A 24,434-nucleotide genomic window follows, 5' to 3' on the forward strand; every position below is an offset into this window, starting at 1 on the left:
TGGGCTACCTAGCATCAGGTCCAATTTGCCTCTCCTAGGTCGCTTGTCATCTGGGTGTGAGCAAGGGGCTCAGGTTCCTCCTGGTGTCCTGGCATGTGCTTATGTCTCATAGAATTTGTGAGCTCTCCAATATCTTTAAAATAAATTACTTTTTTGGTTAAGTTAGTCCATATCGGTTTCTGTTGTTTACAAACAGAAATCCTGACTGACATAATTGCTAAAAGCCTATAATGGTTTTTTATTTCTAGCTGGAATTTATAACCTGGATCCAAGGATAGCTTTATGCAATCTTGTGTCTGTGTTGTACCATATATAGAATTTTGGATATTTGTGCATTCAGATGGGGGGAAGGTCTCTAGCTTTGATTTGACTCTGGAAAGTTTCTATAATTCTAAAAGGGCCAAGAACCACTTACCTACAGGGTAAAATTTAAATACCTCAATTTAGGGTAACTTACAAAACTTTGATGATCCGGCCTCTGTCTACTGCTTCAGTTTTCTCTTTCATTGAGTTTCCTGTTGCTTCTGCTCTTTGTCCTCATTCCATGCAAGTTACAGCTGAGTACTGTGGATTCTCTAAAAGTACCTCGTGTTTTTTAATCTCCATGTCTTTGTTCATGATGTTCCTTCTGCCTTAAATTCCCAGTGCTTTTCTTGGCTCTTTACCCCACCTTTTAGTGGGTTTTCTGGGTACCTGCTCATCTTTTAAATTCAGCTGGTTTCACCTCTTCTGTGAAGGTCATAATCTCTGTGCTCCTTCCCCATGGCTCACCTGGTTCCAGCTTTGCCAGCAGCCATGTCATGTTAGCAGCTGGTGTGAGCGTGTCTTCATCAGCTTGGGGCATTCTTCAAAGCCACTGAAGGTAGCTGCACTGTACAGGCACGTCTTTGTGGAGAAGTGAACCCCTTTGGGGGCAACAATGGGGATGTCTGTGGACAAATGCCTCAGGCTTCCCATCTGCTGATGGGACTATTCTGATGTACCTTCTGCATGGTTCTCCAGAGAGGCCCCTGAGCAACTGGGCCCTGAGTTGTCCACAGTGGCACTCTGTTTGCCACCCTCCGTTGGCCTTTCTTCTTTCCTATCTCCCTTTCCTTAGTCCTCTGCTCCTGCTTCCTACACTTCTGTTACCTGCACCCAAGGCTTTGTCTTAGCCTCTGCTTTTGGGTCAGTCCATCAGGACAACCTCTTACAGTCATGCCTCTGTGTTAGCTCTGAGGAGATGCCTTAACATCTGTTGCCTTTATTGTCCTTATTTAGTGATTTTTCTCTAGTAAACTATTATGTCTTTTTTATTTAAAAATTTTTAAAAATTATTTTCATTTATTTTTCACTGTGATAAGAACAGTTAACATGAGATCTATCCTTTTAATGCATTTTAAGTGTAATTATTGTTGAATATACGTACATGGTTATACATCTTACTTGATAATCATCTTATTTCGCTGAACTTTATGTCTGTTGATTAGTAAGTCCCCATTTCCCCTTCTTCTGGCCCCCGGTAACTGGTACTCCAGCCTTTGATTTTGTGAATTTAATGACTTTAGCTATTTCCTGTAAGTGGAATCGTGTAGTACTTACCCTTCTTTTGTTGGCTTTTTGTCTTATTTAATTTAACATAATATCCTCAAGGTCCATTCATGTTGCTGTATATTACAGAATTCCCTTCATTTTTAAGGCTGGATAATATTCTTTTATATGTATATACTACATTTTTTAAAGCCATTCATCCACTGGTGGACATTTAGTTTGCTTCTGTATCTTAGCTATTGTGAATAGGGCTGCAATGAAGGTAGGAGTGCTAGCGTCTCTTTGAGATCCTGATTTCAGTTTTTTTGGATGTATACCCAGGAGTGGAATTGCTGTATCATACAGTAGTTCTATTTTTAATTTTTTGAGGAACCTCTGTACTGTTTTCCATGGTGGCTGCACATTTTGCATTCCCATCAACAGTATGCAAGAGTTCTAGTTTCTCCACATCCTCACCAACACTTGTCTTTTGTTAAACTATTACTTCCTGAGGGTAAAGAGCTCATGTTACTCATTAGTGTTCCCTCAGTATTAACAGAGAAAACGGTGTCCTCATCAGTGTGTGAAAAAACATAAGACATGAGAGCTTTTCTCAGAGCTGTGTTTACATGGCTCTCAGGAGCAGAACTAAGACCAATCAGTAGAAGTTACTAGAACACAGAGTTTAGTTCAATATGGAACTATCAGTGCACCCAAAGGGGGGGTATTTGTTAGTAACCATGGCTCCTTATGGCATGGTGACTCACTTGGTTTGCCCACTCTTCCCTCTCTAGCCAAGAATTCCTATAATAGAGAGCTTTATGTTAAAAGAGAACATGCATATACCTATGGGACCAGGCAGGCATGCAAACTAGTGAAGCAATCTGAGTATCAGAAAATTGGGAATGGAGGGAACTGTGTAGAAATAAAGTGTATGTATTCTGTCTAAAAGGGATAGCTGCTCCTCAGCTCCAGCCAATGACATTTGTGCAAGAATATAGGTTCAGTGCTGCCAGGCTTCAGTTTTTCAAGGGAAAGCAGAAATCCAGATTCTTATATTAAAAATTCCCAGTTTGGAAAACAATACGTGGGTCGAGAAGGCATCACTGGGGCTGGATATGGACCATGGGTTGTTAGTTTGCAACCTTTGTGTAGCATATGTAGCAAAGGAAGTTAAAACTTCAGGTGTGAGGACAACCTCCTTGAGAGATTGCCCCAGATTCTGGTCAGTTTGCTCTCTTCAGGTCTGTAAACACACTCTGCCTGTTCCCAGCTCAGGCCTTCGGTCATCCTTTCTTTGTAACAAGGAAGCTCTGTGGTTTGGGCTCTTCTGTGATCCTTCCCATTACTGTTGTGCCTCCCCCAAACCCTGTCATCTTAGTGCACCTTCAGCGGCTCTGGCACTTGCATGTCTCCTGCAGTTCATCACTTGTCAGTGGTCTCAGAGCTTGTTTTCTCTGTTTAACTGAGTTGTTGAGTTCCTCATATCCAGGGCTCCTATTCCACATGTCTTTCCTATCATTTGGAGCATGGTATGCGGCACATAGCAGGTGCTCAATAAGAACTGTTGGTTGACTGATGCTCGATGGCCATCTTGCTCAGGCCTTTTGTCATCACTCTTAGTAGAAGATGAGGTAATAAAAAGTCTTGTAAGTAAAAAAAAAAAAAAATTGAGTTAGATTAAATAAGTGGGACTCTTTTAGAAATTGAATAGGCATGTCCCCCATCTCCTGTTGATCAGCTGCTCTTAGAGCTTTTATGAGGAAATGGTGCCTGGTGTGTTACCTCTACCAGAGACTCTTTCTCATCCTTTCTCACTGAAGAGACAGCAAAAGAACCAATCATCTGTTCCCCTTTTTAGATCCATTGATTAGAGATGGGTTCTGATCATAAGCTATGTGGCCATCCTTTTAAGTAAAAGTGAGCAGCAGACAGCTTTTTGTTACAAAGATTGTCTAACAGAAAAAAATTATCTTAACTAATTTTGATGATCTATTTCTCTTCCTTCCCTTTTATTTGAAACACTTCTTGTATGTTTTAGAAATCTCCTTTCTTCTACATCTGTGAAGCAAAACACAATATAAACAATTTTGTCATCTGTGATAATGCGTATTAGGTACACTTTGGACACGGGAGTTTACTAATTCTCTTTTAATCTTCTTTTAGTCAGCTTTTCCCACTTTTTTTTGGTGAAGTTGCTAGTAAGCATAAACTGCCAAAATAGTAGGTCTTGTCTATTGCATTTGTCCCATAATTGTTTACTTCACCAAGTTTTGCCACGAAGACAAGAAACTGACCATTCCTTCAGTGAACATTTATTGAGCCCCCATGGTATGCCAGACCCTATTTCAGCTGCTGAAGATGCAAAAGTGAAATTCTGTAGACAAGGAAGGCCCTTGCTTTCCCAGGGCTGATCTAGTGGTGAGAAACAAACACAAACTGATGAACAAATATATATAAGCAAGACATTTGGGATGGTAGTAAGTATTGGGAGAATAAAATAGAATCGAGAGAATACATATGCGAGGGAGTTACTCTGGAGTTAAGGGAAGGTCTCCTTGAAGCTGTGACAGCTGAGGCTTGAATGACACGTGGGGCCCAGCCATGTCAAGATCAAGGGGAGGAGCATTCCAGGCTAACAAAACAGCTCATGCCTGGGCCTCCGGCAGGAGCTCATGTGGTGAGTGTACTGACCTAGGAAGTCAGACAGAAGGGGAAGTTTAGAGCTAACAGAATTATTATACAAGTGAATTTATTCAGCGGCTTGTGCAGTTTAAATGTTTATGGTCATGATTATTTAGATAGATCTTAGATTCTGTGTCACGATTTCAGGATTAGACTCAGTCATTATCTAAGATTCACGCTGGAGAAAGTCAATCTTTCAAAGTCTATGTGGTATGTCCTGCTTTGAAGCCTCAAATTTCCTATGATAGGATAGGACATTAATAGTATCTGGTGTTATATTCTTAAATTAAATTTGCCTTGGAAGTCATCACGCATGTGGTGAACATAGTAAGAAACAACTTCCTTCATCTTTTAATATAATAATTGCTCTCAAGGATTGTAAGAACTTATAGACAGTTGGAACATCCGATTTTAAAGTGCACTGGACAGGGAAGAAAGCTATTGTGGATAAAGTTTCAGATTTTCTTGGATTTTTTGGTATCTGAGTAACAAGAGACCCGATGAATTGCCAGCACATAACAAGCCAGAATCCTGGATCCAAAGAGCATTTGTGATGTCCAGCCAACACAGAACTGCTTTTCCTTCCAAAGGGTGGTCTCCAAATCTTTTGTAGCCTGTGGCAAGATTTTTATATACAATTGAAACCAGATGCCCTTTCTGCCCTCTCCCTTGTTGTTGTTGGAGTTACTACCTTTGGTGGGGGGGTGGGTGTGAGCCATGGTGGTCTGTCATGTACCTTCAGAATGCCCTGCCAGAGTCCTCGGCAGATGTGCCTACTCAGAAATCTTGTGTGAAACACTGTGCAATGGAGAATAGATTTGAGAAGGTGCCAGGTTTGTGAGGTTCTGGTCATCTGCTCGGTGCATTCTGAATGTTTCTTGTCACAAAGCAAAACACCAGTCCTAAGGTTTAGTATAAGAGACCTTTCTAGGGGCACCTGGGTGGCTCAGTTGGTAAAGCCAATGCCTTTGGCTCAGGTCATGATCCCAGGGGCCTGGGATTGAGCCCCACATTGGGCTCACTGCTCAGTGGAAGCTGCTTCCTCTTCCTCTGCCCCTTCCCTGCTTGTGCTCTTTCTCTCTCTCAAATAAATAAATAAAATATTAAAAAAAAAAAAAAACACCTTTCTGGATGGTTTCTATTTTAGAATATTTAATCCCAGTGGAAAATATTTCATCCTAAAGGACTATGTAATCCTAAAGAAAAACTAAAGCATACTGTCCCTACTGGACTATATTGAGTTTTATTCCGGGCTATAGCCTTGAAATGTGCCTATATTTTACATACATGACACTGGGAATCCAGACTATCAAAAGTCACTGTGAATTCTTGATTAAAAGGAACTTATTAGATATAACAATGAAACATAATGTGTCCCCTTTGTTCAGATCCTGGTGTAAATCAACTGAAATTTAAACAACTGGGAAAATTTAATATGGACAGAATTTAATGATGGACTGCAAGAGCAGTGTAGAGTCAAGAGCCAGTTTCCAGCTGGCGCCATCATGGCTTCTCTGAGCATAAAAAATTAAAACTGAAACAGGTAAAATTTTGAGAGAAAGGACAGGAAATGATTTTGCTGAGAAGCAAAGAGTGTTTGGGTAAGAGTAGGGGAGTTTGGCTGGAGGGAAGACATCCTGCTGGGATGGAGTGTGCTGAGGGCGGGAATCTGAATTCTGTGAAACACTGGTGAGGCAGAAGGTTTGGGGCAGTAGCTGAGTAAGGCTGTCTGTCAGGAGCTCAGTCTGGCAGCGTCATCCTCAAGGGAGGTTGCAGGGAGGAGAGATTAAGACAGGGATATCAATTTAGAAACTACTGCAAAATAGTTCAAGTGGGAAAAAGGAATAAAAGTGTAAATTTGGGTGATGACAGTGGCAATATAAGGGAGGGATGATTACAAGACATGTTGCAAAAGAACTGACTAGATTTGATGACTGAATTTAGATCCTCTTTGAAAAAGGACAGGAAAATTAATAAGAACTTGCATCATTTCATTAATGCAAGCAGTTAACTATAAGTTTAATTTACCGAATATGACTGAATTGAGAATGTTTGAAAGAAAACTTTGATTTTTTTTTTTTTATTAATTTATAGAAAGGTAGCCACACCCTTACTGAACTTTACACAGATCCTAAGAATGGCTTAGGTTCCTCTAGCCATGGCTGGCTTTTTCTCAGTCTCCAAGAGTTGGACAGTGCTGTGGAAGGGAAAAAAATGTGACCTGAAACTTTTAATAAAATTTATTCGTTTGTAAGAGAACTGTGACAGCACCTCTGAAAAAGTAGTAAAAGTCTAGGAGAGGAAGCTGCAGGCTGACACTGGAGGATCAAGTCATGTAGTATATGTGCTGCCGAAGCGAGCACTCAAGTCATGTAGAAAAGGCCACCTTGAAAGGATGTTCATTGTCCTCCAGTGGAGTGGCAGAACCAGCTGCAAGGAGGGAGCTGGGGAATAAATCCTCTGACCTACTCTCTTCCCTCCCATTTCTCAAGGATCTTCCTTTTCCCTAGTCTACACAGCAAGGGAACCAAGGGGGTATAATCATACTTGTCAGCCTCCTGAGGCAGAGCAGAGAGTAGAACTGAGTGTGCAGACAGGAGGTAATAGTCACGGCATCCTCTTTACAACATCTAACAACATGGGGGAAGGGGAAAGGCTTGGAAGGAGATCTTCATAGAATCATGAAATGTTAGATCCGGAAGTAATTCTCAGCCTCGTTTTAGAGATGGGAAAATAGAACCATGTAGAGGTAGCAACTGGGTACAGCTAATTGTCACAGAGCTGAGAAGAAATGACAGACCTTGTGATTCACAGACCTGGCTCTTTCCAGTAGACTGGGTACACTTCCATATAATCACAAATTCCCCAGGCCCACAGCACCCCCTCAGCCACTTCGGCAAGACTGAAAACGGTAAGAAGGTCCCAGTTGTTATTCAAGGGAGTGTATAATCATTATTAAGCCATCGCAGTAGGATGTGTTGCTGTAACTGAAGTCAGCGTCATTGTGGATAATCTAGAGAGTATAGAAATGTGTTAAGGGAAAAATAAAATCACCCTTAATTACCACAGAGATGACAACTGTTAATATTTTAATGCTTTCTTTGAATTTTTAGAAATTAAGGGCTCCTGGGTGGCTCAGTGGGTTAAGCCTCTGCTTTTGGCTCAGGTCATGATCTCAGAGTCCTGGGATCGAGCCCCGCATTGGGCTCTCTGTTTGGCAGGGAGACTGCTTCCCCCTCTCTCTGCCTGCCTCTCTGCCTACTTGTGACCTCTCTCTCTCAAATAAATAAAATCTTAAAAACAAAGAAATTAAAATTTACATAAATACACATATATGTGAATGCAAAATTAATATCAGTTGTATGTACAGTTGTGTATCTTGTTTTTTCACTTGATAGTGAATAATTTCCCATAAGTAAATTGTCTTAGAATTTGAGTATCTAATAGCGGTAACATTTTTTAATGGATGTAGCTTAATTTTTAAAATGTTCCCTGTTATTAGACATTTAAGTTGTTTCCTATTTTTTGCTATGATAGATAATGCTGTTGTACATGTATATGTGTATGTATACATATGTAAGTAATTGTGCTTATCTCTAGGATACATTTTTATAAATAGAAATGCCAGCATAAGCATTTTCAGTGCTCCTTTCTGGTGGGTCACAGTGGAAGGAATGTGGCCCAGGGATCAGATATCCTTATTGATATTCTGCTTCTCTAGTTTCTGGATGTGTGACCTCAGGCATGTCATTTCAGCCTGCTATCTGTTTAACAAGGATCAGGCTGCCACTCCCCCAGTGCTGTGAGGAGAATGACACGAGACAGTCATGCCTCTAAAGGGTCTGAGGTATAGGTAGTGCCTAGTACAACTCACCTCCCCCTCCCAAGGGGATGAGTTAGTTTGCATGCACATGTGTGCACACGTCTCTGTGTGCAGAATGATGGGAAGAAAGCTTAGTCTCTTTCTCTTCTGAGACTGTATTCCATATCAAGAAAAAAGTAAAACTGACTTGGAAAGGGACAGATGTAGATAAGAAGATTTCTTTTGGTGAAAGAGAGACCTATTTAAAGTCTAAGGTATTGAGAATGAAGATAGAAATGGAAGTCCTCAATGACGACTTTTCCTTGCACTGGGTTGTCCGGTAAATATGTCTCCCCTTGTTCCCTGTCCCTTTTCTTCCTAAGTGCCCATCTTCAAACTCTACCAGCGGGCCAAGCACGTGTACAGCGAGGCCGCGCGGGTGCTCCAGTTTAAGAAGATATGTGAAGAAGCACCTGACGACACGGTCCAGCTGCTGGGAGAGTTAATGAACCAGAGCCATGCGAGTTGCCGGGACATGTACGAGTGCAGCTGCCCCGAGCTGGACCAGCTGGTGGACATCTGTCGGTGAGGCTGAGAGAGCAGCGTGGTGGCGGTGGGGGGATCCTGCCAAAGAAACTGTTAATGGATGAAAACTGCAGTATTTTCATAACCTTCTAAGTGAAAGGCGATCCTTCCCCGCTTCCTCTCTGAGGTGTCGTATATAGGGCTGAACTTGTTCTCTCCTAAATATTTGAGGGAGAAAGATTCCAGAGACCTGACTCCACAGCTTTATGAGGCTGCAGGTTTGGAATCAGTTCTTCCCATGTTTCCATCTTGGGATGACTTGGTATTTCAGGAAGCTTTCCTTAGACAGGGGTCCTGTTGTTGCTTTCTCATCCTATTTTCATCACTACAACGGTGGCCCTGCCAGCATCTTCTGTTTGGTGTCCTGAGTTCGGTAGCTTTATTCAAAAGAAGGCAGAAAACAGAAAGAGGGCCTGAAACCCGTGCAGAGTGTATTCAGGGGCAGGGGAGGTTGCTGAAGGAATTACTCGACAGGCCAGCATGTCCTGCCTTCCAGATTCAGGTTAGGCAATTTGGAGAAATAAGGATTTGACGAAAGCATCTTTTATAAATGTTTGGTTGAGACAGAAATGTAAAGAGGAAAACTCTTTCACAAAGCTTGAGAACAGCTTCCTTATAATTGTTAGAGAATGGGGATAATGGATAGAGTAGAATGGTCACTTTACCCAGAAGGGATTTCATTGACCTTGGGAGAACTGAAAGGGAAATTGGGAGAACACTCAAATGACTAGATGTTATTTCCACTGTGAGAAGATGATACAGAACTGCCTGCAATTAGTCATGAGAATGTAATTAACCACTTGGCGCCTATGGCTTGCTTCACTCGTTGCCACACTCCTAGCCTGAAAAGTTTAAATCAACTAGCTCCAGTGATCACAACTGGCATGTATAACCCAACTTGTAGAGAGATTTGAACATAGCATTGATGAGAATCCTTCTGCTGACGTCAGAGTTTGCTCATTAATTGCCAAAAAGCCTTCCAGAGCTTGTTCCCTTAGAAGTGCTCTTTTCTGAAAGTATCAAGGGCCCAGTAAATGGAAGCGACAAATATTGTTCAGTTCTAGAAATAAGAGGAAGTGGAATGATTTGTGCAGGAATCAGGAAGAAGTGTCTTTGCCTGGAAGGTAGTGGAATAGTTTGAATCCCACCTGAAAGGCAGTGAAAGGGCATTTGTCAGTCTCCTGGAATTCCCTAAAGAACTTTCTCTTCCGGGGATGGCCAATCAGCTCTTGCTCTTTTGGAGCCTACATTCTCATGGGGAAAGAGGGAGGTGACAATGAAAAATAAATTGAGTGGTAGTAATAAGTGCTATGAAAAAAAGCACAGAAGGGATAGAAAGCACCAAGGTTGGGGTGGCTAATCTTTCTAGGAATTAGTTGAAGAAGGCTTCTCTGAGGAGGTGATGTTTGAGCAGAGACCTGAAGGAAGTGAAGAACGGAGATGGCCAGTGCATCGACCCTGGGGTGGGGACATGGCTGCTGCATGTGAGGAACAGCTAGCTAAGCAGTGAGGTTGGAGGGCAGTCAAGGGGAGAGTAGCAGGTGATGAAGTATGAGAGGTAGCATGAGGCATACCACATGGGGCCTCATGGGCCATCAGCCATCAGAAGGACTCTGGCTTTGGGTGGAGAAAGGTAGCAGTGGAAGCGCTAATGGATCTGATGCCAGATGAGCCTGGCAGAAAGATTCAAAACATCACTGTGTGCGTGAAAGACAAGTATCGAGCTGACTCCTGGGTTTTTGGCCTGAGACACAGGGCTCCATCCCAGGACCCAGGAATCATGATCTGAGCCAAAGGCAGCCATGTACCTGATGGAGCCACCCAGGCACTCCAGGTCTATATATTTTTAAAGATTGGGTTCCAGTGAAAGAGTTAGTGGCTGTGTCTTGAAAGGGTTTAGAAGTGCACCTTTTGTTTATTATTTCACTTGTTTTTGAAAGCTCCTTTTTTAATAGCTTAATACTTGAATTTAACACTTAAAGCACTTTATTTCTTAAAATATTTCTGTCTAGCCCATTTTCATCTGCTGTATTGGTTTTCTGAGGGAAATTCGGTTGTGTCTAGTTTAAGGAGCGCACTCCCCTTTTTGTGGTTGTTTATGTTTGGAAAGTCAATTGCTAAGCATCAAAATTAGTTTCTGCTTACTCCATAACCATATAGGGACCAAGTTTCCCATATTGAAAGATTACCTTTTGGCATGTTGTAAATATTGGCCAGAATAGTTGTCTGGTCCTTAAATGTCTTATATAATTATTTTTTCCATTGCTGTCACTTTGACCAGCAGGTATTCCTCAAATGTTCCCATTGCTTCCCAATTCCTTAAAGGTCCTACCTGGCAGAGGAACCTGAGGATAGCCCCCGGGAGCTCTCACTGATGCCATTCCTCCCTTGAGCCAGCAAATACTTTCCGATAGAGCATTTTTGTCTTACGTGACACTGAAGTCTAAGCCCTATTTTCAAGAGCTTTAAAACTTTTTTGTGTGTGGATGGAAGGGGGGAGGGGCAGGAATGCAGAAGAATGAAAAAGATAGTGGCGATGTGGGGTGGTTAAAAGTGGGAGAGAAAGATGGCTAATGGAGAGTAGTAGATGGTAAAAGGATGGGAAGACTCAGTGAAAAATGAGACACATTTAAGCCCTGGTTGCTCCTGAAGCTTTGTGACTGTTTGCTGGGCCAGGCAGAGGCAGTGCTGGGAAGGGCCCTGGCAAGGTACATAACTCAACTTCTGGGAGGGTATTATTTTGTTTAAGAATCCTGATCAGCTCCAAACATCCCTGTCCCTTTAAAAATGTTAACAATCAAAATAATGACAGTAACAATGATGATAATGATAAAAAATAATAAATAAAATAAAAATGTTAACATCAATGGGGAAGGTGTGACCAAGACTGGGCGGCCTGAGAAGGTTGGTTGCCTTTCAGGAGACAGAAGAAGGCAGAAGGCAACTGAAATAGGTGCGAGGAGGAGCAAGGCCAAAGACCATCTTTACTTTCTAGTCCACTTGTGGCACTTCAAAATTCCTTTATTTTCCTGAAGTCCTGCTTGGAAACTATGAGCATGAAAAGACAACTAACTGATGGAGTTAATGCCTAGATACCTAGGGCACTACATACAAGCTAAAATCTTTTAAGTTTAATTTTTAAAAGTTTTTATTAAATTCCAATTAGTTACATACAGTGTAATACTAGTTTCGGGTGTACAATAGAGTGATTGAACACTTGCATACATCACCCTGTGCTCATCACGGCAAGTGCACTCCTCCATCCCCATCGCCTACTTCATCCTCTCCCGGCTCGCTCCCCTCCAATAACCAGCAGTTCGTTCTCTATAGGTAAGAGAGTCTGTTTCTTGGTTTGTCTCCTCTATCTGTCTCTCTCTCAGTCTCTCTCTTTTTCCCTTAGCTCATTTGTTTAGTTTCTTAAATTCCAGAAATCATATGGTATTTGTCTTTCTCTGACTTATTTCACTTAGCATTACACTCTCTACTTCCATCCATGTCATTGAAAATGGCAAGATTTCATTCTTTTCTATGGCTGAATAATATTCCTTAGTGTGTATGTGTGTGTGTGTGTGTGTCCATACATATATATCACATCTTCTTTATCCATTCATCAACCGATGGACAATTTTGCTATTTCCATAACTTGGCTGTTGTTAATAATGCTGCTATAAATATTGGGATGCATGCATCCCTCTGAATTTGTGTTTTTGTATCCTTTGGATACAAAATACCTAGTAGAGTGATTACTGGATTGTAGCTCTATTTTCAACTTTGTGAGGAACCCCCATAATGTTTCCAAGAGTGGCTGTACCAGCTTGCATTCCCACCAACAGTGCCGGAGTGCTCTCCTTTCTCCACATCCTCACCAATACCTATCATACAAGCTGCAATCTTAATGTGATCTAAGCTAGACTATATTCAGAAGGCATCTCTAGGTAGCTGGCCTCTAAGGACCGTGTATAAGAAGCAGCACCGCCTGACCCAAGTGGAGAGAAGATGGGGAGAGAAAGGATATTTTTTCAGTTGAGGCTTTTACTGTTTAAGAGAAAATCAGTTTAGCATCTAAAGAAAAGACGAGGGAGGGAGAAGGAAACTACATTTATGCAGTTAGACTGTTTATTGTTTTTATTAAATTCATGTTAGAAAACCTCAGTCATGTGAAAGTATAACAATGAAAGAAAAAGATGAAGCTTTTCCAATTATAAAATAACTCTACTAAATGAACAACATATAAATTTTAAGACACAGCTAAATTGTAAAGTAGGATTCATTGAGAAACACACAGCAATTTTGAAACCAAGTCAGTTATATGTGAGACAGCTCATTTGTTATTGGTTTTCCTGGTTATACTTAAGAAAAAATAGTTCATGCCTTTTGTTTCTCTTTGACACTTGCTGAAATTAGAGACCTCATCAATACTGCATCATTGTCCAAGCTATTAAGGAAGATGAATGACAAATGTTAATAGGCTAACAAAGATTACAGAAGCTAATTTGCTGTCTTCTTCAGAAGTCTTTTCAAACTTTATTCCACAGCTGTGCTGCTCAGCCTCTTGCACCCATTCTCTTGACCATGTCGGGGAAGAATGAAGTGTAAACCCATATTTGTATGTCCCTTTCCCCATGATCTCAAGGCTCATCTTCACACTCTGCCAGATAAAGGGAGAGGCCCACTTCAGCTGCACTTAGGGGCTCACTTCTCTTTGGGTCTGTCTTCCACTTACTATCCCCCACCCCACCATCATCCATATCTATACCATTTGTAGGAAACAACTCAACTGGTCTTTCAGAGCCTTTAGTGGCTTACATTCCTCATATAGACTTACAGTTATATTTTCCTATACTTTCTCATTTGAACAGTATTTAAAGTTTGTGGTTTCTTGAATCTAAAGCAATCTGAAAGTGTTTTTAACTTGGCTGCAAAAATCATAGAAATTGTTCTGGAAGGTCTGTTTTCCTGAGATTGTAGCCAGAAGATTCTAGGCTTTGAAGCAGAAGCTAGAAGTCTTTCCACATATAGAATACATTACTAACAGCTTATATTTATATATATAACATGCATATGTAAACTGTCTCACATGTAACTGAAAATTGTTTTATGTGCCTTGGAAAGTTCTATTTTATTTTATTTTTTTTTTAAGATTTTATTTATTTGACAGACAGAGATCACAAGTAGGCAGAGAGGCAGACAGAGAGAGGGAAGCAGACACCCTGCCGAGCAGTGAGCCCGATGTGGGACTCGATCCCAGGAGCCTGATCATGACCTGAGCCGAAGGCAGCAGCTTAACCCACTGAGCCACCCAGGTGCCCCAGAAAGTTCTATTTTAAAATTTAGCTATTTCTTGTAAAAATATATTTTGTTCAGGGCCCCCTGGGTGGCTCAGTCGTTAAGTGTCTGCCTTCAGTTCAGGTCATGATCCCAGGGTCCTGAGATTGAGTCCCACATCGGGCTCCCTGCTTAGCGGGGTGTATCTGTTTCTCCCTCTCCTCTGTCTGCTGTTCCTCCCTGCTTGGGCTCTCTCTCTGTCAAATAAACAAGTAAAATCTTTAAAAATATTATATTTTGTTCATTCAAAAGAAATATTTTATAGTTGTTTGGACATCATCTCTTTATTATACTTTGTTTCACATAATTGAGGTTTTCTAACATAAATTTAATAAGAAAATAAACAGCCTGGATTTATATTTTGAGATTTTAAAACAAGCATTTATTAAAAGCCACCAAAATGTCTGGAATTGTGCTGGGCTGGGGCTAGAGAGATATAACCTATCTCTAAATTCAAAATATTCTGAAATAATTAACTTAATATCCATTGGCATGATATATAAATATTTTCAAATGAATAAATTTGGATTGAACCACAAGGCACAACTCCTTGCTGCTTTCTTTTTTTTATAGTTTATAGCAAAGTTGGGTCTTGCTGGATCTCCCTCCACCCCGCTGCATTTGTCTGCGCCATGTATCTTAGTAAGTGCTTTATGGTCCAATCAGTTCATGTAAGTAGGAAACTTTCGTCAGGCTATATTGGGTGCCTAGAAAATTAATTATATGAATGTACTTTTCAGCGATAAAAGGATCAAAGGGAACATTCTTTATAATCTGCATCTCTCATCTGCCCTAGCCTTTGTTTTGTAGGTGTGCTCATAATAAGGCAGAGGCTGCTTTTTTTGTTTTGACTAAGCCTTCCACATTATTTCCAATCTGGTCACCACAAAGAAGTGGTATTTGGGGGATCTAGGGTTTTGGTTTTCATAAGTTTTGTATTACTTCTCTGATGTACAAGACCTCAAGGATCTGTATTTTTAATATCTTACTGTTCTCACAGGAAAAACATGGCTCACCTACTTTTCTTTCTTAATAGAAAGCTTAAATTGGTCTCCTAACTTTTGGATTTCTCCCTGAAGTTCTACGGCATATGCCAAAGGGCACAAAAAGGTCCAGTTTGGAACATTGCAGGGGAGCCTAATGCCTTTTTGAGTGTATATAGCCAGGCAGGCTGCTGACCAGCTACTGGGGCAGCCCCCTGATTTGTGACCACAAGTGCCATCGACTCAGGGGAAGAAGGCTATTGATCATATCATTTATCATCCTCTGTTCGGGAATTAGGAGCCCTGATGAATTCAGACCATGTGATGCAGCCTAGTCCATTTCCATCTGCAGCAGGCAGAGTGGCGACAGAGCAACTCTGGAGAGTCAGAAGTGACTATATTTACCTAGAAAGACTTGTAGCTTCTGCTTTCTGGAGACTGGCAGGGGTCTGAGGAAAATAAGCCTTTTGGCACAATTCCTGTGGGTTTTGTAGTCAGTTAGAAACAACACTCAGTTTGCTTTAGGTTCAGTTTTGAAACCACAATTTTCAGAAACTGTTCAAATGAGAAAGTGTAAGAAAATATGCCTGGAAGTCCATTGACGACCATAAAAGACCTGGTTGGCTTGGGTTCAGCACAATGGCACAGCTTGGATCTTAGAGAATCACATAGGAGGGCACCCTGTTTTCCAGACCATGCCCCAGGTGGCTTTGATGCCCTGATTTTAGGGTCTTCCAGAGATGCCTCAGCGACACCTCCCCCACCTCCCAGCATCTTCCATGGGAAAGATAGTCTGATGTGACTGCATATCACAACTTATTTTTTTGTTTTTTCTTTCAAATCACTAAGTTGCAAAATGACCCTTTGCCAGCCCCAGAACTCAGAATTATCCTAGAATCTCCTAGAATCCCATAGTCAGAGAAGCTTCTCACCCTGGATGACAGGAGTCTGGGCTTAGCTCAGCTACTGGGCTATAAGCTGAATGTCTGGGGGACAGCAGGAGATGAGTAATCTTTATTATTTGGAAGCATCTTGTTTTTCTTCCTTAAACATCTATTTTCATTTGAAAAATATATTTTAATGAATAAAATATGATGAAAAGGAATCAATTAAAAAAATCTTTGAAGGGAAATGAAGTACTGGTACGCCATGAATCTGACGTCCTAGAGGAGGGTTAATATTCTATTGATATTTTCCAGGAAGTAAAGTAGCTTATTTAGATGGAAAAAAGGGGATAAAATTGTGCTAAACTAATTTTGGAGTTTTTAATTTGCTATGAATTTGGAGTAAATTTTATTAGGAAGAATTGGAAGTACATGTTAACTTTTATTATCAGGAGAAATCACATCTTTTAAAGATGAGGGACCCTTGTACTTTGTATAGGGCCTTCTCACTTTGGTACAAATCTTAGGTTTGAAACTGTGCCTGGTTAATGGTGACTAAAATGACCTCTTTTTGTGTGGTGGTATAAATAGGGGTTTCCATCCTGATCACACAGTTTGGCTGATTAAATTCTGAGTCGAGTGGTTAGACCAGCTTCCAAAGTTGCAGGAAAGATGTGTAGGGACCTGTAGAGGCCACCATCCTTTTTGTGGAAAGGTCTGCTTATAACTTCCCATTAGAGATTAAACAGACAAACTGACCTAGAGTTTAATAATATGTTCTTTGTGGATAAATTTATTCAGCACAAATTTAGGCTATCTGTTCTTTCATGTGAAATTCTCTTATGATGGATTTTTTAATGTGGAATAACCAAGCCTTAAGAACACACCTTAAACAGCCACTGGAGGAAGCCTTCACTTGTTTAAGAGTTGTACTTTAAATTTTCATTCGACCTCATTTGGAGCCACCTTCTGATACATAATGTTGATCATGTCGATTATGTCTGTTGCCTATTTGCTTTTAACTCCCTCTTCTTGATCACCTGTAAGTTTGCTATATACAACTGTTTCATGGGTTACTTTATGGGATCAAGACTATTTAGTGGGTTATTGCCAGCTTTCACCCAAGAGTACTGCTAACTTCTCCTGCTTAGAGCCAGAATCATGGTCTAGTTTTAGATACAGTTAAGTTTCAAATCACTTTCTGAAACAGTATAAATTTCTTCATGTCCTAAAATGTTTGGCCACACTGAACTACCCTCCCCTACCCCACAAAGAAACCCACACATACTCTTCTTCGAACTGGGGTGGTCTGTATGTTCTCTATAGGCACAAAGCAAACCACTCTCATTTTCAATCACAGGTTCTAATATGTGTTGTTGTTGTTGTTGTTTTTCTCATTGTTTTAGGAAGTTTGGGGCTGAAGGGTCACGACTTACTGGAGCAGGATGGGGAGGCTGCACAGTATCACTTGTACCTGCTGACAAGCTGACCAGCTTCCTAGCAAACGTGCACCAAGCTTATTACCAGAGGAGCGACCGAAACTTAACATTTGAGAAGCAGAGTTTGTTTGCTACCAAACCTGGAGGCGGGGCTTTGGTTTTCCTTGAGGCCTAAACAATGTAAAAAATCTCAGAGAAACTATTTAGGGCATTTAGGAACTGGCAGAACTTCTTATGCCACAGTAAATTAATCCTCTTTCTGTTTTGTATTATGATGAACGGTTGCTATTATCAAGATGTATTTCCAAAGAAACGGTTGAAAGCTCTCTATGCTTCATAATGATTGTTTTTCCATTTTAAAATATGTTTCTACCAATAAGAGCCAAAATTATGCTTGGACAGATATCTTAAGGATGATTTACTAAGATTTATTGATTTCAAGATTTTTAAAGATGAATGATAAAAGACATTCAATACTGACCTCATGGACCGGAGTTGAATTAAACATACTGCTACAATTAAACAGATACAATTGCATTGTATGCTGTATTCTTAAACATAGTTCATTTCTGGTTTCTCTTGACATTCTTCTTCTTCATAGTTGTAGTCGTCTGTTGATGATGATGATGAGCGAGATGCCAGAAACTCCCTCTTGTTTCGAGCTTCAGAACGCTATAAAATAATATGTCATTAAAGATTCATAAATTTTCCTGGATTCTTGAATGTGAGGTCACACCAATTATCAAGATGAGAAGAATCATTTTTTTCTTTTTTTAAAGCAAGGATGGATTTAGGTTTATTTACTTTTAAAAACTATGTGATATCACATTAATAATCACTTTCAGTTCTTTTGACCCTGAGCTTTCTCTGTCACTTAATAGAGAAACTTAGAAAAAAGACACTTCCATCTTCATCTGTATTTTCCCATTGAAATAGAGAATTATCTGGATGATAATTAAGATAATTCAATTTGTTTATTGAACTTACTTTCTTCCCACTCTATGCTAACTTTTCTCAAATGCTGCTCAGATCCAAAAGGCATGTTTACTGTTCTGGGAAACCCCACCCATGCCCTGTAGCTCTCTGTTGTATGTCTAGCAGCTCTCATATGTATATGGGGACCAGTGGAGGATGGATGTTCAGGCCTGCGGGTTAAGAGTAGGTTCTGGGGGGACGCCTGGGTGGCTCAGTTGGTTAAGCAGCTGCCTTCGGCTCAGGTCATGATCCCAGCGTCCTGGGATCGAGTCCCATATCGGGCTCCTTGCTCCGCAGGGAGCCTGCTTCTCCATCTGACTCTGCCTTCCACTCTGTCTGCCTGTGCTCGCTCTCGCTCGCTCTCTCTGACAAATAAATAAAATCTTTAAAAAAAAAAAAAAAAGAGTAGGTTCTGGGATTGGGTAGAGGTATTGGTGAGTCCTGTAGATGTTTATCAAAAGTGATCAGAAATATTTGGCCATGTGGTGATGGTTAAGTTAAATGGCTTTCTCAGAAGATGGACTTCTTGAGTTATAGGATGATTTAGACCAAAAAACATTTTGCTGATATTATCAGATAATTGAGGCAGCAGCAGTCTTATGGTATGAATTACCCAGAAATTACCAGAGTTTTGTATTATTCTGTGATTGTTTTGCTTGTTAATGTACAGCTTAAAGACTAGACATCATCATTTTGAATCTCAGTTTCAGAAAGGCTAAGGCAAAGCTGGTTCTACTATTTCTCGAAGGACAGCAGTCATATATGAAGTATTTACTTTCATATTTATTTATAATTTTATATTTATTTGCAATTTATTTATATATATTTATATATATTTTCATTCTTTAAAGAAAGGTAAACACTTGAGTTTACCAGTTTAAATCCAATTTGTTGAATTTTGAGTTTTATAACACCTAATAACCCAAAATCTTAATTGATTTTAAATAATTCTTAGTTGTTGCTTTTTAATATTTTAAAATGTATTTGTTTGAGAGAGAGTGAGAGAGACAGCAAGCACAAGCTGGGGTGGGGAAAGGCAGAGGGAGAGGGAGAAGTAGGCTCCCTGCTGAGCAAGAAGCCCCACTTCCACTTTGGCTCAATCCCACAATCATGGCCTAAGTCAAAGGCTGATGCTTAATTAACTGAGCCACCCAAGCACCCCAGATTATATTTCTTTGTTTTTAAATACCTTTCCATTTTCCACAGAAGATCTGCGGTTGGTATATAATTATTTAAAGATACCTGGATTACTGTAAAAAAAACCCAAACCCAAAAAACGTAAAACGTGGTACTTTCCATGCTTTGCTATTCTTTTTAAATTTTTCACCATGAGATTCCTTCTTGCAACAGGTGAGTAAAAATTTCTGTTGTGCCCTCTGCTTTGGAGGACATGGTGTTCTAAGCCAGTGGGCTACTCTGTATTTGTCTTGATGTCTGGCTTGAAGAAAAGAACTATTTTTCAATCAAACCACCAATGTTATTCTAGAAATTATGAGAGATAGCAAACTTTTCTAAAGGAGGGGGCTAGGGCAACTGGATAAAAGCTTCATGAAGAAATGGAATTTGAGCAGGGCCCTAAAGGATGAGTAGAATTGGAAAGCTGGGGAGTAGGCACTGCAGATGGACGAGTATATGAGTATGAGCAAACATGGGGTTTTCAGAAGGCTCAGTGGGGTAAAGGGTTTGCCGTGGGACCCAGTGGAGGAGAAGATAGGCTATACTGGCTGGAGGTAACTTTTGAAGAGCTCAAAAGTCCAACATTTAGAGGAGGGGTTGCAAACCAACAGCCCATAGGCTACCTCTGGTCTACAGTTAGTTTGGTCCCCAGAGTATTGAAAAATTTGGGGTTCTAATCAGGAATTCTACAGAAGACTCTGGGTTCCTGATGGTGGAAGATCTGATTCTCTCTGGGCCTCCACTCCTGGGGGGTGACTGTGAACTAAGAGCTGCACTACAGCTGCTTTGTTTGGGTGAGGCATTTAGAGCCTTCAGTGTGCTGCAGTTTCCACAACTTGTACTTTTCCTGATACTCAGGCCATGAACCATGTACCAGCTGAGGTTCCTTGCCCTTCAACAGCACACTGGCACAGTGGTTTTCCTACACTTCATTAAACTTGTATCCATGTCTCTAGTAGTAGTAGTTAAGGGAGATCAAGAAGAATGGGAGAAAGAATTTTCTGTGCGCAAGTGAAGAATAGTCCTATTTGTTTAATATTAAATAACCAGGTGCCAGGTATTTTACTCCCTTCTCTCACCTTTTGGCTCACACAGGAGTCTGATTTATTTGAACTCTCTTTTTGACATTATACCAGTAGCCAACAAGGATCGTTCTAGATGACATGCTAAAAATAAAAAGCTCTCTTCTGTTTCTGACGTCAAATTGCCCAACCTCCAGATTATCGCACCTTTTTCTCTACATGTTCTTGCCTGCTGGAAGGGAAGAAGAACCTTCTGATTTAACAGAACTGCCCAGAAGTTGAGGAAAGAACAGAGAAAACTGGAAAGATGGAGCTGACTCCCCTCTTCTCTTCCTCTCTCACTTGAGTCCTGTTTAGAACCTTCTAATTTCTGCAGGGACCACTCCTCTAACATGGTCATTAGATTCCAATATATTTTTGTTGAATTCGTAACAGAAAATAAAATATGACTTTTCACACTGATAATTTTCTGTTAGTTTGAAATTTGGAACACATTTGGAGGTTTTTAGTTTCATAAACAGCCTGTGGTTGGAAGCAAGGATAAGGATAAGTGGGTGTGAGGTTGTCATTAATATGAAAAACAGAGATTGTCTTAAATGTGCATGTGGATGATTAAATGACAACAGTGTATTCTACCTTGCCTCTGTAACTTGGATGTGAAACCATATGTTGCTTATTAAATACTGTCCAGGACATATAACAGAAGCTACCTAGAGGATACTCCGTTATCTTCAAAACGGAAACATACCAGTTTATGGAGAAAGTTCTCAAAGTCATTCTTAACTTCGTAAGGTTTTTTGGCAGCCTTTGCCTGGAGTCTAATAAAAAAATAACAACAAAAAATCAGTAGCCAAACCAATTGTTTTTATACTGACAGACACTAACCGAGAGCTAACATTTACACAAAATTTAATATGCTGGGCGTTTGCCAGCATTTTACATATATTCATTCAATTACCCTTACAACAATGTTATCAAGTAGGTACTACTATTATCCAGTATTATGAGGAAAAAGGCTCAGGTAGTTAATGAACCTGCCCAGTCATACAGCCAGCAAGTAATACAGGATTTGAACCCAAGCAGGGTGACTCAAGCCTTCAATTCAACCACCTGAAGGAAGCATTCTCTTCAGTGAGGTGGTCTGCACAGTATCTGTGAACTGATTTCGCCTGCCTGGCTCTGGCACAGACTTTAAGGAGTGTCCGTGGGGACCGAAGAGTACAAGGGACCAGCACAGGGAAGATCTGGGGGGAAAGAGATGGACCAGTCTGGAAGCTCATGGGACGCAGGAATCCAGGAAGCTATCCTGATTTTTGTCACCAAGCACTCATTCAAGAAATATTTAAGAAGGAGTTGATAGCTGGATTCAGGAGGCAGCAGGAACCTTTCCAGAGATCTGTGGATGAGTGGAGAGGCTGGGGTAGGCAAAGACTAGGATGGGTAAGAACTGGGGAAGAGGGAGGAACATTAGCAAGAGAAACAAAAATGAAAAGAGGGGTATATGGTTATTAATTCACCAGCAATTTTCAAGTGTGACATTTAAAAAATATTTTTCCTGGGGCGCCTGGGTGGCTTAGTGGGTTAAGCCTCTGCCTTTGGCTCAGGTGGTGATCCCAGGGTCCTGGGATCCAGCCCTGCATCGGGCTCTCTGCTCCGCAGGAAGCCTGCTTCCCCCTCTCTCTCTCTGCCTGCCTCTCTGCCTACTTGTGATCTCTCGCTGTCGAATAAATAAAATCTTTAAAAAAAAAAATTTCCTGCATGGGATTTGTAGGAAGTAAACATTTCTGAAAATTGCAAATATACTTTGCTAAATAAAGCATGAAGTTTGGATTAGCCCCCGGCAAAGCCACCTCTGGGTCTCTTTAGCATTTAGTGTTGGGCACCCTGGGGGCATAGCAGGGCTAGCTCTTGAGGGCCTCCTGCTTTCCTTTGTGCTCTGCCACGGGCATGCCCCTCGCTCACTCTCTGCTTAGCCTCTGCCCATTTTCTCCCTCCACTGCCTTTTCTCCTCACTTAGGGTCACCCTCTGGGTCTCTCTCCTCCTGCCTTTCTCCTCTAGCTCCCACGGTTTGGGTCTCTTTCTCACAGGTCTATTTAAACACACTCCAAAATGTCCCTGCGGCCCTTCCTCAGTAACGCTCTCCCGAATCTCCTCGAGATGCGCATCATGTTCAGACTCAGGCTCATCTCACTCTTAAAATTGAGCCATTTTCCGATTCACACTTTTAATTTACAGTGCCCCCTTTCTTTTTTTAAATGAAATATGTCTCATATTTAAAGAGAGCAGATCAGTGGTGTTCTTAGACTTGCAGTCTCCCCACCACCACTGCCACCTAACCCCCGTCTTTCCTCTCTTCTCCATGAGTATCTCTTTTTTGATGATTAAAGATAGAAACGTGTATGCTGTGCCTGTAGATTTAACAGGCACATGAGATTTAGATATACGAGTATTTTCCCCAACAATGTCCCACTGCATAAAACATATTTGAGTGCTTCTTGCAAACTGCTCTGACTGTCCTACATTCTTCTATTATATCCTCAGTGATGAGAAATCCTCCCCATATAGATTTAATCTTGGGGAACTTGTAAAAGTCACATGGAATCAGGTTTTTTTTTTTTTGTTTGTTTGTTTGTTTGTTTGTTTTTAGCGTGAGAATGCAGGGGTGGAGGAGTGGGGAAAGAGAAAATCCCAAGCAGGCTCCACGCCCAGGATGAGGTCCAACGTGGGGCTTGATCTCAAGACCCTGAGATCATGACCGGAGCCCAAACTGAGAGTCAGACACTTAACCAATTGAGCTACCCAGGTACCCCTGGAATCAGATCTTATAATGTAGGTATTGTGAAGGGGGAAATATGGGTGATAAGATATTTGGTAAAAAGTGAGATAAGATTCCAAAGTAATGGGTTGGATTTTCCCATGTGACTGGGAAACCAGCTTTTTAATTTTTATTTTAATTTACTTTTAAGATTTTGTTTGTAAGTAATCTCTACACCTAATATGGGGCTCAAACTCACAGCCCCAAGATCCAGAGTTGCATGTTCCACTGACTAAGCCAGTCAGGAGCCCAGAAATTAGTTTTTTTTAATTTTGTTTGTTTTTGTTTTTCTTTTTTAAACTGAAGTCTAGCATACGTATAAGGTTATATTAATTTCAGGTGTACAACATAGTGATTTCATACTTCTATAGGAAACTAGCTTTTAAAATTCCAAAATAGTAATTAGAAGATGAATGGCACACAGCTGTGGTCTTGCAAGGCACTTGTCTGAAGGGCTGCACTCATCTGACACATTTTTGTGCATGTGGGTATGCTAGAAGTAGGCTAGTCTCAATACTTTATAGTTTTCCTTTTTATTCTCTAATTTGTAAAATAAATTAAATGTGCCCGAAAAATGTTTGTGTGTGTAGGGACAGAAGGGGAACAAAGAAGTAGCCCAAGGGAGACCAGCTAAATAGGTTGTTTTTCTAGCTTACATCTTCCCTAGGGTAGGGCATGGTTAAGGGTTTAGTTTTAAAAGGTCTTGGGCTTAAGTCCTATAGCTGAAGGAGTAAAAGGAGATGTTCATGTTTAGCAATTAATTAAATTAGCACAGCAGTTGGTTCTGTGGACAAAGAAGTTCAAAGTGTTATTTCAGATGGACAGTTGAGTAGAAAATCTCTTTGCAGATACCTGAGTTGATGTACATTTACATAATAAACCCATTGTAGTTCTAGGTAATACATTCTTTCAGTTAAAATGTTTCATAGAGTTTCTTATAGATTTTTAAACTGATTTTTATTTTATTTTTTTAGATTTTATTTATTTACTTGTCAGAGAGAGAGAGTGAGCACAAGCAGGGGGAGCGGGAGAGGGAGAAGCAAGGTTCCCACTGAGCAGGGAGCCTGATGCAGGGCTTGATCCCAGGACCCCAAGATCATGACCTGAGCCAAAGGTAGATACTTAACCGACTGAGCCACCTGGGTGCCCCTAGATTTATTTATGTATTTATTTGAGAGAACGAGAGAGACAATGGGTGGGAAGGAGAGGGAGAGAATCTGAAGTAGCCTCTGC

The 24,434-nt window shown here is 40.7% G+C and overlaps 1 protein-coding gene across 5 annotated transcripts in view; it reads left to right on the forward strand.

Moving 5' to 3' along the window:
* Positions 1-17,927, forward strand: part of GALK2 (galactokinase 2) — a 110,587-nt gene extending 92,660 nt beyond the window's left edge. For all 5 annotated transcript variants that reach the window (XM_059372788.1, XM_059372786.1, XM_059372785.1 and 2 more), the window contains 2 exons: positions 8,380-8,581; positions 17,180-17,927. In XM_059372788.1, coding sequence (XP_059228771.1) covers positions 8,380-8,581; positions 17,180-17,387 — 410 coding nt within the window. In that variant the 3' untranslated portion in view covers positions 17,388-17,927. The remainder of the gene's footprint in view (positions 1-8,379; positions 8,582-17,179) is intronic.
* Positions 17,928-24,434: the final 6,507 nt, after the last annotated feature.

The sequence above is a fragment of the Mustela nigripes genome, chromosome 13 (genome assembly GCF_022355385.1).
Source record: "Mustela nigripes isolate SB6536 chromosome 13, MUSNIG.SB6536, whole genome shotgun sequence".
Taxonomy (NCBI): Eukaryota; Metazoa; Chordata; class Mammalia; order Carnivora; family Mustelidae; genus Mustela; species Mustela nigripes.